The sequence below is a fragment of the Narcine bancroftii genome, chromosome 2 (assembly GCF_036971445.1).
Source record: "Narcine bancroftii isolate sNarBan1 chromosome 2, sNarBan1.hap1, whole genome shotgun sequence".
In the NCBI taxonomy this organism is placed as follows: Eukaryota; Metazoa; Chordata; class Chondrichthyes; order Torpediniformes; family Narcinidae; genus Narcine; species Narcine bancroftii.
The window spans coordinates 291,104,631-291,117,611 of record NC_091470.1 but is presented as its reverse complement, the minus strand read 5'-3'; the positions used below and the strand labels follow the sequence as shown (position 1 = coordinate 291,117,611).

The following is a 12,981-nucleotide window of genomic DNA, read 5'->3' as shown; positions in this document are numbered from 1 at the left end:
GCTGCATGCGCGACGGAAGGCTTGTTTCTTCTCTGGACAGGACGGCTTTGTAAGGTGAGCCTGGTGGGCAGCTCGCTTCTTTGCCAGCAGCTCCTGGATTTCCTGGCTGTTTTCGTCAAACCAGTCCTTGTTTTTCCTGGAGGAGAAGCCCAGTATAAGGCAATCGAACAACTGAAAAGTGGCAAAGCAGCAGGTATGGATGGAATCCCCCCAGAGGTCTGGAAGGCTGGCGGCAAAACTCTGCATGCCAAACTGCATGAGTTTTTCAAGCTTTGTTGGGACCAAGGAAAACTGCCTCAGGATCTTCGTGATGCCACCATCATCACCCTGTACAAAAACAAAGGCGAGAAATCAGACTGCTCAAACTACAGGGGAATCACGCTGCTCTCCATTGCAGGCAAAATCTTCGCTAGGATTCTACTAAATAGAATAATACCTAGTGTCGCCGAGAATATTCTCCCAGAATCACAGTGCGGCTTTCGCGCAAACAGAGGAACTACTGACATGGTCTTTGCCCTCAGACAGCTCCAAGAAAAGTGCAGAGAACAAAACAAAGGACTCTACATCACCTTTGTTGACCTCACCAAAGCCTTCGACACCGTGAGCAGGAAAGGGCTTTGGCAAATACTAGAGCGCCTCAGATGTCCCCCAAAGTTCCTCAACATGATTATCCAACTGCACGAAAACCAACAAGGTCGGGTCAGATACAGCAATGAGCTCTCTGAACCCTTCTCCATTAACAATGGCGTGAAGCAAGGCTGTGTTCTCGCACCAACCCTCTTTTCAATCTTCTTCAGCATGATGCTGAACCAAGACATGAAAGACCCCAACAATGAAGACGCTGTTTACATCCGGTACCGCACGGATGGCAGTCTCTTCAATCTGAGGCGCCTGCACGCTCACACCAAGACACAAGAGAAACTTGTCCGTGAACTACTCTTTGCAGACGATGCCGCTTTAGTTGCCCATTCAGAGCCAGCTCTTCAGCGCTTGACGTCCTGCTTTGCGGAAACTGCCAAAATGTTTGGCCTGGAAGTCAGCCTGAAGAAAACTGATGTCCTCCATCAGCCAGCTCCCCACCATGACTACCAGCCCCCCCACATCTCCATCGGGCACACAAAACTCAAAACGGTCAACCAGTTTACCTATCTCGGCTGCACCATTTCATCAGATGCAAGGATCGACAATGAGATAGACAACAGACTCGCCAAGACAAATAGCGCCTTTGGAAGACTACACAAAAGAGTCTGGAAAAACAACCAACTGAAAAACCTCACAAAGATAAGCGTATACAGAGCCGTTGTCATACCCACACTCCTGTTTGGCTCCGAATCATGGGTCCTCTACCAGCATCACCTACGGCTCCTAGAACGCTTACACCAACGTTGTCTCCGCTCCATCCTCAACATCCATTGGAGCGCTTTCATCCCTAATGTCGAAGTACTCGAGATGGCAGAGGTCGACAGCATCGAGTCCACGCTGCTGAAGATCCAGCTGCGCTGGGTGGGTCACGTCTCCAAAACGGAGGACCATCGCCTTCCCAAGATCGTGTTATATGGCGAGCTCTCCACTGGCCACCGTGACAGAGGTGCACCAAAGAAGAGGTACAAGGACTGCCTAAAGAAATCTCTTGGTGCCTGCCACATTGACCACCGCCAGTGGGCTGATATCGCCTCAAACCGTGCATCTTGGCGCCTCACAGTTTGGCGGGCAGCAACCTCCTTTGAAGAAGACCGCAGAGCCCACCTCACTGACAAAAGGCAAAGGAGGAAAAACCCAACACCCAACCCCAACCAACCAATTTTCCCTTGCAACCGCTGCAATCGTGTCTGCCTGTCCCGCATCGGACTTGTCAGCCACAAACGAGCCTGCAGCTGACGTTGACTTTTACCCCCTCCATAAATCTTCGTCCGCGAAGCCAAGCCAAAGAAAGAAGCACAGGAAGATCTTCAAAGTCTTCAAAAGCATCTAGAATAAGTACAGCTTCGCATTCTTCAAGCATATCAGCTCTGCATGCTAAGGCGCAACCAGACTTGGCTACTGTCTGTGCCCAATAACAGTGATTAAAGAAAAGATATGCTTTAGAGGATATGGAAGCTGAAATGAAGATTCAGCAACTGAGACAAGAAGCTAAAATCAGGAACCAACCACTGAAACAAGAAGCCTAAATCATGAAATAACAATTGGAGCAAGAAGAGTAACTTAAAAGGTTACAAATGGCTAGTGAAGAACAAAATAGATTATTGAAGAGAGAAAAGAAAAGACTAGAGTTTGAGGAACAACGTGCTATGAATTTGGCCAAAGTCAAAGCATTAGCTCAGGCCTGCTAGATTTATCACTTATAGTGACATACCCAAAGGGCTAGCACCTAACATTCCAGAGGATCAATGGGTACCACAGCCACAAGAAACAAGTATACTCGAGCAAGGAGCCACAGGTGTCGCTGCTAGTGCTCAATTGACAATGACCAATCCTGTGGAAAGAGGATTGTCACTAGTGACATTCAATCTCTTCAGAGGCCACAATATATGAATCTTCCCAAAAGGAGAATATTTCAAAAAAGTTCAACCATACGAATTGATCATACTCAACCATTGATGTCTCTCCATGTTGCTGGAGAACCAGCTATAAGACAAGGATCTCCAGCAATGCCATCACTTAAATAACAAGGATCCCCATTAATGCCATCACTTACAACTCAAGGTCCTACACCTTTGGTACCAGTTCAAGATCCGTTTTCTCCATTCACAACAAGACAACCAGGCAAGCCATGGTGAGCAAGACAATATAATATCACCCATAGCAAAACAAAATGAAATTTCTGCTATGTTAGCACAGAAACAAGGTTCATATGGTTTACCTGAGAAGGAAATTCCAGTTTTTAATGGAGATTCATTACAATATCTGACATTCATGAAATCCTTTGAACATCACATTGAAAGTAATACTAAAAATGTGAAAGATCATCTATATTACCTGGAACAGTATACTGGAGGATAGGTGAAGGAGTTAGTCAAAAGTTGCCAATATATATGTATTCAGAACAAGGTTTTAAAATGGCAAAAGTATTATTGCATCAGCATTATGGCGATGAACATAAAATCACAATGGCCCTAATAGACAAGATTCTTCCTTGGTCAGCAGTAAAATCAGTGGACACATATGCACTCTTTCTGAGAGGATGTTGTAACGCAATGGGAAGTAGTGTCCATTTGCAGGAGCTGAATTTGCTTGCTAAATTTGTCGATTATTGTAAACAAATTGCCTTATAAGAAGAAGGATTTATGGAAAACCAAAATTGCAGAACTTAAGATGCTTCCCAGAAGGGACACCACTTTTGAGGATGTTGTACAATTCTTGGAATGTCATGTATATATTTATACCATACCTGTATATGGAAATATTAAGGATATTTCAATAGTTCCTAAAGATGTAAAGAAGTCTAAGTCATTGTCTCATCATAAACCAAAGGGAAGTAACTTTGTTACTGCTGTGTCAGATATAAGCACAGGAAAGAACAAGAAAACAAAGGAAAAGGAATATCAGACCTTTCAGGAAAGCTGTTTGTATTGCAAGGATAAGCATGTTTTAGAAAGATGTTCATGATTTGATGATGAGAAATTAACCTTTTTAAAGAAGAATGGAATATGTTTTGGTTGATTGTATAAAGGACACATCAGCAAAACTTGTAATCAAGTGACTCAGTTGTGATATATGCAGTCTTAAGCATCCCAAGTTACTGCATACTCAATGAAGTAAAGTTGAGAGGGAAGTCAAGCAATCTAAATCCAAGACTAACATGACATTGAAAAAGAATGCCTCAGCTTTGGTTCAGATAAACAGTCTTACTGGGGCTGGTCACAAAGCTCTCGCAATAGTTCCTGTACAGGTTAAAGCTTAAAAAAAAGGCAGCTTCATTCTGAAGACCTACGCAGTTCTTGATCTGCATCATTTTGTACTGTTGAATTAATGAATAAACTTAATCTTTATGGTAAAAGATCACAGATCTTGTTGAAGACAATGAATGATGAAAAGAACATTGAAACTAATATAGTTTCAGGTTTACAGATTGCTGGATTGAATAGCAGTGAATTTTATGATCTTCCAAGTGTATATACTCAGAAGATAATGCCTGTGAATAAGGAGAATATTCCCTATCAGGATGATATCAAACAGTGGGATCATCTAAAAGATGTTTGCTTACCTAAGATTGATGCCAAAATCGAGATGTTAATTGGATTAGATGTGACTCTTGAACCTCTAGAATTAATAAGGAGTCAAAATGATGGACTTTATGCCGTGAGAACGTTGCTTGGATGGACAATTAACGGACCATTAGAGTGAAAAATGATCAGGAGTCGTCAAATGTAAATGTCAACCGAATTTCTGTTGTCAAACTTAATGATTTGTGGGAACAACAATTTAAAATTGATTTCCCTGAATGTCTCAAAGATATTCCAGAACCTTCAAAGGAGGACAAGCAGTTTCTGGATTTAGTTTCAAATTCTGTTAAACATGTTAATGGCCATTACTGTATAGCATTACCTTTGAAGAAACGAGAAATGTTTTTCCCAGATAATAAAATAATTGCAGAACAGCGTATGCTGAATTTGGAAAAAAATTCAAGAGAAATTCTTCCTTTCATTTGGAATATACATATGTCATGTTGGACATGAAAACCATGGGTTATGTAGAAAAGATATCAGAAGAATGTAAAGATGGTAGAAAATGGTAAAGAAAAAAAACTGTGTAGTATTTGATTGTGGAGTATCATTTCAAGGAGTTCCATTGAATTCTCAACTTTTACAAGGTCCAGACTTAACCAGCACTTTAATAGATGTTTTGATAAGATTTTGTAAAGAGCCTATTGTAATTGCTGCAGATATTGAAGTGATGTTTCATCAAGTAAAAGTACCATCAGAAGATCGTAATTTTCTACAATTGTTATGGTGGCCTAATGGCGATTACAGTAAAGATATGATTGAATACAGAATGACATTCATTTATTTGGAGCAACTTCGTCACCGAGTTTTGCAAACTTTGCTCAGAAAATGTGCTGAAGATAATGAAGAACAATTTAGTTCTCAAGCTATAAGCATCATCAGAAATAATTTCTATGTTGATGATTGTCTTACTTCAGTGGTTTCAGAAAAAGAAGGATTGATCTTTATCATGAGTTAAAAGAGATCTGTAATAAAGGAGGTTTCTTTCTCACAAAATGGATTAGCAACAGTTGAGATGTGTTGGCTGTTACTCCTGAGGCAGAAAGATCAAAGGAGATAAAAACATCTTGATTTGGATTGTAACGTTCTACCTGTCAAAAGAATTTTAAGAGTGCAATGGTGTGTTTAGTTTGATTTTTTCAAATTCAAAATTGTTTTGAAAGAAAGACCTTTAACAAGAAGAGATATTCTTTCGATTGTAAGTTCAATATATGATCTTTCAGGAATATTGGCAATAGTATTAATAGCCAAGAAAATTCTGAAAAAAATTTTGCAGAAGAAAATTTGGATGGGATGGAACTATACCAGATCCCATCGCACAAGATTGGATGAATTGGATTGTGAGTCTTAAAATGTTAGAAAGTTTTGAAGTCAACAGATGTTTTAAATCTATAGACTTTGGAAATGCCACATTTGCTCACTTACACCACTTTGCTGACACAAGCGAAGGTGGTTTTGGTACCGTCAGTTATTTAGTACTACAAAATAACGAAGAGCTAGTACACTGTGGATTTGTAATGGGAAAAGCCAGAATGGTTCCATTAAAATCAGTCACCATACCTTGAATGGAATTGACTGCTGCTTCTATGGTGAGCAAAATGGACACTGTTAAGAAGTGAATTACAAATAGAATTAGCAGATTCTATGTTTTGGACTGATAGTACATCAGTACTTAAATACATTAAATACCTTTGTGACTAAAAGAATTAATGAGATTGAGAAGGTTTCACATGCTAATCAATGAAGATATGTTAAAACAGTGGATAATCCAACTGACATGCCTTCACTAGGATCAAAAGTTCAATCATTTCTGAAAAGTGTCCAGTCTTCAGTTTCTTTCACAATCTCAAGAAGAATGGCCTCAAAATCCAGAAGAGTTAAAATAATTTTTAATGAAGGATCCTGAAATCAAAACATTAATGAGAATACTATTCAAATATCTATTGAGAATGATCCGATCATTCAATTAATTTGCTATTATTCTTCATGGTTTTGTTTAAAAAAGGCTGTAGCATAGATTCTTATATTAAAAACTATGTTTTTAAATCCTATCAAGAAAGAGAATCTAAAATCTCGAAAGAGCCATTACCTAACAGTTGATGAGTTGGAGATAATTTGTTTCCGTCAAAAAAAGGTGATTGATAACGAGTATCAAAACTGAAGAAGATTCTGAATGTTACAAAACCAAGTCGTGTTTACAAGCTGAATCCTATTCTTGTAAATGATGTAATGAGAGTAGGAGGAAGATTGGAAAAAGCAATAATACTAGAAGAAGTGAAACATCCAATTATCTTAGCTAAGGAATTTCATATTTCTGATTTGATTATTTGACATATACATGAGAAAACAGGTCATGGTGGTTGTAATCACGTGTTATCAGAACAGTGCCAGAAAAATTGGATACTCGGTGCTTCATCATTGATTAAAAGAATTATATTAAAATGTGTTAATTGTCAACGTGCAAATACTAAACCTGGACAACAACAAATGGCATATTTGACACAGGACAGAATTTCACCCGACGAATCCCCATTTTGGAAAAGATGGATTTAAGAATATCTTTCATTATTTCAAGATTGACAAAAATTGGCTAAAGCCAATTGTAATTATCATGGACGATTCTTCATCAAGAAATTCTTGGTTGCTGGGGAAAATTGTAGATACAGTGTCGGACAAGAAAAGTTTCGTTCGGCAAGTGCAGATTAAAACCAAGACTGGTTACTTAAATCGACCTATAACTAAAATCTGTGTTTTACAAGAAGCTGAAAGTTTTGATTTCTAATCTTATACTTAACATATTTACTTTTGTATCTGTAATAGTAATTATATATTAGCCATTTATGTCTATTACAATAACTAAGGGCCGGAATGTAAAGGTTGAAACGTTTGTGTTTTTTGATTCTTAGTTAATTTTGTGCTTGTCTCTTCAAGAAAAATATTGTTTGTGGTATTACTATAGTGACTTATGATGTAATATGTTGTAATATCCACGCAGACTAAGATCTTGCATCTACAAAGTTTGGTTTATTGAATTAATAAGGTAGTAATTCAGAATATCGTCCCCACGTTTTCTTGAAGATGACACGTTTTGAAATTAAGAAATACTAAAACTGGAAAGTGTCGTTAGCAGCATCATTCAGCTGCTCCTGTTGGGGAAGATGTACAGAAGTATCAGAGACAGCACCACCAGGCTGAGGAATGGTTTCTTCCCATGGACAGTGAGAACGCGGAACAACCAAAAGAATTGCTCGGACTAACCATCCAAGACTCTTATGTGCACAAAACAATATTTATTTATTTGCATAGATGATATACTTGTCCTGCATATATATTGTTTGTCTGTATGTGTATTATGTCTGGTTGTGTGTCTGCATGTTTTGCACTGAGGACCGGAGAACACTGTTTCGATGGGCTCACTTAAACAATCAGATGATAATAAACTTGACCTGTTTTATCAGATGGAGAAAGATACAACAGCAAACAATTTGCTTCTTCTTACCTCTTCCAAACAGTGATTTGACTGATGAAACCAACTTCTCATGTTGAGACACTTTCACCTGTATCCATGTGACAGTACTGTTTACTAGTAAATGTTTTGCTTTATGGTGATGAAAATAAATTAATAAACTCAAAAAGTTAAATTTCTCCATTTCAGAGAGCACCTTCTCCACCGATTCCAACAATAAACAACAAACAAGTTATAGTTCCAAGAGCTAATTTGTCTCCTGCAAATGGCTCCATCCATGAATTCGATTTGGTGAGTTCAACTAAATAAGAAACAAATAATATTGTGATTTATATTATTATATATGCAAATTGATGCACTTTTAATCTTAAATTGTCTTTTGTAATGTTAATGGAAGCCTGCTAAAGTTGGGATTTGACAGAGGATGGATTTTTTTTAGAAAGCTGTTACGTCAAATTTTAGAACATAGGGGCAAAAGTTACGTGTGATTTATGGAATTTTTAATTCTAGTCTGGTGTTTCACTCTAAATTTTGGGATAGATTTTTTTCCTATGTTTTTGAGTAAAAGGAATAAATTGGCTATAACACAATCTCATTGAGAGTCATTAAACTTTTTAACATTTGGCACTAAATTTGCAATATTGTTTGGGCAAGAATTATTCTTACAATTAGAATAAAGTTGATACTTTGATGTGAGGACCAGAGATGAGCTGGTTATGATTGAATCGTTCAGATTATCAAATATTTTTGTTGTACTCTGCTGGACTACGCAATCAAAATTCTTTGGACGCATCATGTGAAGAGATACATTAGAACATTTAGTTACAACTTGTTTGTTGATATATCAAATAACCAGAGAACACAAATCAGCAACCTCTGACAAATGCTTTACTGTTAAATTGAACAATACAATGTATAACAGGAACCCCTGGAAATGGCGTCCGCCACCAGCCAAGCTAGTTTTTCTAACTAGCGCACTTTGCGGGGACTCACGCATGCGCAGAGGCGTCGTGGTGAGTACAGTGGCTGCAGCGGGTGTAGACAGCCAATAGAGGCGGCTGTGTACATTCCTTTTCTTGGGCAACCCCCTTCACATACCATAATCCATGTAGGTGTCGTACATTACAATAATTATAGTTCAGCAGTGAACAGTCAGCCCAGTTTAATCCTGATATTTTGAGTTGGGCTTACAAGTGCACCTAAAGCGTTTAATGTAGTAGCCATTGGTGAAAGTGGATGCTTGGGGTGTTGCTCGGAGTGCTTCAGCTTGAAAGGATGTGCCATCTGTAGTCTCAGGGTTGCGACCATTTGTTTCATGGGTTGTTACTGAGGGAGCTCCACCTACCCTGGGTTCATGTGCCAGATCTTGGTTTATAGTCTCATCAGGAATGGTTCAGGATGGGGGTGGCTGGTTTGTAGTTTCATCAGAAATGGTTTGGGATGGGGGTGGCTCCCTTATGAGTAGGATGTGTCGATGGTTTCTCCAACGCTCCCTTCCTTCTGATTTTACCAGATGTGACCTGGGCTCCTGGCAACTCCTTTCAACTATGCCTATACAGTCGTAGCCTTGTGGAGTCTGCATCCTTATGACTTGCCTTCTGCTAATGGCACAAGCTGACGGCTGTTTCTATCGTAGCATCTTTTCTGCATTATCCTCCTGTTCAGCAGTTGGGATTTAATTTCTTGTGGCCTCTTTAGCTGACGTTCCAAGAGTCTTCTTGCCACAGGTAGAGTCGTCTGTGTCTACCTGGACATGAGTCGTTGCGATAGAGAGCCCAATATGGCATTGCTGGGGATATTCCGTAGATTCAGCAGGTTTAGGAACAAATCCGTATTTTCCCTGTGGGAATTTTCCATGAGTTGCTTTGCACTCCTCATGGCTCTTTCAGCTAACCTGTTTGACTATTGTTTCGAGCCCAGAGGACCCCAAAACCCAGCAGCAACAAAAATTCACCAAGATAAATGGTTACTTAAACAAAAGTTGCTTTTAATTATCTTTAAACATGAATACAGGATCAAACTTTAACATCATTATTAACTTACTTAACCTAACTTAACCCCCTTCTAATTCTAAACGCACGTGTATGAAATGTGTGTGTAAGTTTAGAAAAGTTCTTTGATTCACAGTCCAATCTCACTTCTCATTCCTCCAAGTTCACTGGTTGCAGGCAAATCTTATACTGAGCACAGAATTTAACAGTTATAAAGTTCACCAGGCTTTGGTGCTTGAAAGGTAAATGGTTACCACTCAGGAACGTTCTTGTCAGTTTTCAGAGAGGAATTTATTGTTCGCTGGACACAAACTGATTTCTTCTAATCAGCCCTGTCACTGTCTTGCCAAAGAAACTTGCCCCATCAGGGTTTTCCAGATGATGACCTCTTTCTTTCAGATCACCACAGAGTTCCTTTTTGTTTCTCTTATTTCAAATGAAATATTAGACAGCCAGTCCTCTCTGTTATGAACCACAAGAGCTTTGACCAGGCTGAACTAAGAACTCACAACTCATCTTCAAAATGGGGTTTTTCCACAAGCTTGCTAGCTTGTCCTGTTCAAGTCCCAGCTGCTGCTGCTGAACTCTAGAACTGTAGAACTGAATTCTCTCTCTGTCTCTGTCTCTGTCTCTGTCTCTGTCTCTCTCTCTCTCTCTCTCTCTCTCTCTCTCTCTCTCTCTGTGAGAAAAGCCTATTTGACTCTCTCTGCCTTCAAAACCACATGACCTTCCTAGAACGGCAAACTGTACTCAGACAGCCTGCGGCTCTGGACCTAATCCTCCAAGTTCTTCCATCTGTTGCTTTTCAAAACAATAATCCATTAGTGAAGTCCCTTGGGCACTCTTCAAAGTTTTTGTGGTTGTCTCACTTGAGCAGAGCTCCAAATGAGATCTGTTTTGAAATGTTTGTTTGTGACCTACACTAAAAACGTGACCTACACTAAAAACCTGCCCCAATTTATCTCCTTTAAAACATATCTATATGCAATATAAAATACAATGTAATATGTCACAGTACGTTGTGGTGCAATAGAACAGTTGGGCATGACATATGCCTTTTTAATGCATGGAATGCGTTTTGTTGTTGCTTCTGCCTGGACCAGACCACGTCTTTATGCATCAACTGCCTTTGCGGGGCGGTAAGATCACTGGTGTTCAGAATGAACTTGCTCAGGTAGTTGACCATGGCCAGGAAACATTGTAGTGCTGTCACGTCTGTCGGTACCAGCATTTCATTAATTGTTGTTGTCTTTGAAGGGTGCGTCTTCAGGCCTTTTCCTGTAAAAATATGGCCTACATAACCGACCTGGGTTCAGCTGAAATCTGCACTTATGGGGGTTGATCTTGAGATTAACCTTCCAGGCTCTGTCAAGTACCTTTTTTAAATTTGCGTTGTGTTCTTCCAAGTCTTTGCCATCAACAATGATGGCATCGGGATACTATGCAAAGATTTGCTCTATTGATCTTTGAAATAAATACTTCGCTGGCTGAATTGATTCGAAATGGCATTCGCAGGAATCTGTATCGGCTGAAACTCGTGCTGAATGTAGTCAGCAATGATGACTTATAGTCAAGTTTGATTTGCCAGAAGGAATTCTTTGCGTCCAAAACCAAAAAAAACAGTCACAGCAACTTCCTCCACAGTACATATTGGATGGTGAGATCTCTCGGGTTGATGCAGATCTGGATCTACTGTCCATCTTTTTTCTTAGCAGCCACCATGGAGGACACCCACTCCGTGGGCTCAATGACTGGAGTAATCACGCCCAGGTCCTGCATACTGACCAGCTCGGCCTTAATCCTGTCCTTCATTACTATCAGTATTCGGCATGCTGGATGAACCATGGGCCTCATTTCTGGATCAAGCCATATGGAGTTTGTCACTGGCAGTTTTCCCACTTCTTCCGTAAAAAGATCACTGTGCTCAGAAAAATTCTGTGCATCAGATCATCTTCGGCCGGACTTATCTGGTGTACCTCTTTGCTGAAAGAAACGAGACATGCTTGTGCTCTGGCCCAGCAGAGGCAGGATGTCTTCTTGGACTATGAAAATGTTAGTATGTACAATTATCCTTGAACGTAGCACTGCAGTTGCACTGCAGGTGCCCGTGTATACCACTAAACCTGTGGTCTTGGAGCACAGTATGACCTGTTCTGACTTCCTCAGTAGGTTGAATGTTCTTCGTGACATGACGTTGCATTTGGCTCCAGTGTCAACTTTCAAGTCTGTTGCTTTACCATTGATCTTCATTGTTACAAATGCTTCGTTATTCCTTCTGATTCTTGTTGGGTCTCCTGCCATCTGCAGAGTCAATCCATCAATGTAATACTCATCAACTGAGTTGGTTTGTCCTTACTAAGGTTCCAACTGGTTAATCATCCTTCTGTATCTGGGACTCGGGTAGGTTGCTGCCTCGCTCTGAAGAATCTGCTAAAATGGTTCCATTTCCGGCAGGTTCTGCACTGCTGGCCAAACACCGGGCACATCTCTTGTCTTGCCACATGGTCATTGCACACTCCTTCCTGAGTGAGAGTGTGGCAGGGCTTGGTTGGCTTTGCCTTCTTCTGGCTTCCACCACTGCCTGTTCACAGGTCCCACCTGGACTGCATCTATGCTTGCACCTTGCTGCTGCGGAGGGGCTAGCTTTCTGCTGTTCGCTTCCATGGTTTTGTAAGCCAGACATGTGGAGATGGCCTTTGCAAGTGTTAGTTCATTGTCACACAGCAGTGCCTTTCTTATGACTTCGTCGCAGATGCCGCAGACCATATTGGTTGTATATCTTTGCCTCCTATAGATGCTGCAGGACTTGCTGAGTTTCTTCAGCACTTCTGTGTATTAACTTCTAAAGAGGCAATCAATTTTTTACATTTGCTGGTGAATCTCTTCTGATTGTTGCTATTGTCCTTCTGCATTTTAATCTTTTTAGTTTTTAAATATCAAGGTTGTGGGAAGTACTATAGCAGATACAGAAGGAGTTTGACCTTGCTTTAAACTTTCTGTATGAATCAGGTGATTCCAGACATAGGCAGGACCAGGACTTGGTGCAATAGATCATGGTGAGATAAAAGGCCCACAGCCATGAATATCAAAAGAAACAATTGGAAGGGGAAAGTAGTTTATAACAAGGAATCAAGTCAAGTTGATTGTCATCTAATTGCACAAGTACAAACTGATGAAACAGTGTACTTGGGTACTTGGTGCAAAGCACGTAGACACAACCAGACAATACATGTGCAGGACAAATATTCATATATACCAATAAATAAATATATAGATATTGTTTTCTGAATATGAGAGTCTC

At 39.9% G+C, this 12,981-nt stretch overlaps 1 protein-coding gene across 1 annotated transcript in view; it reads left to right on the top strand.

Moving 5' to 3' along the window:
• The window catches only part of LOC138755400 (centrosome and spindle pole-associated protein 1), a 226,372-nt gene that overhangs the window by 190,177 nt on the left and 23,214 nt on the right, over nucleotides 1-12,981 (top strand). Inside the window, exon 22 of the mRNA XM_069921323.1 lies at nucleotides 7,879-7,980. Coding sequence (XP_069777424.1) covers nucleotides 7,879-7,980 — 102 coding nt within the window. The remainder of the gene's footprint in view (nucleotides 1-7,878; nucleotides 7,981-12,981) is intronic.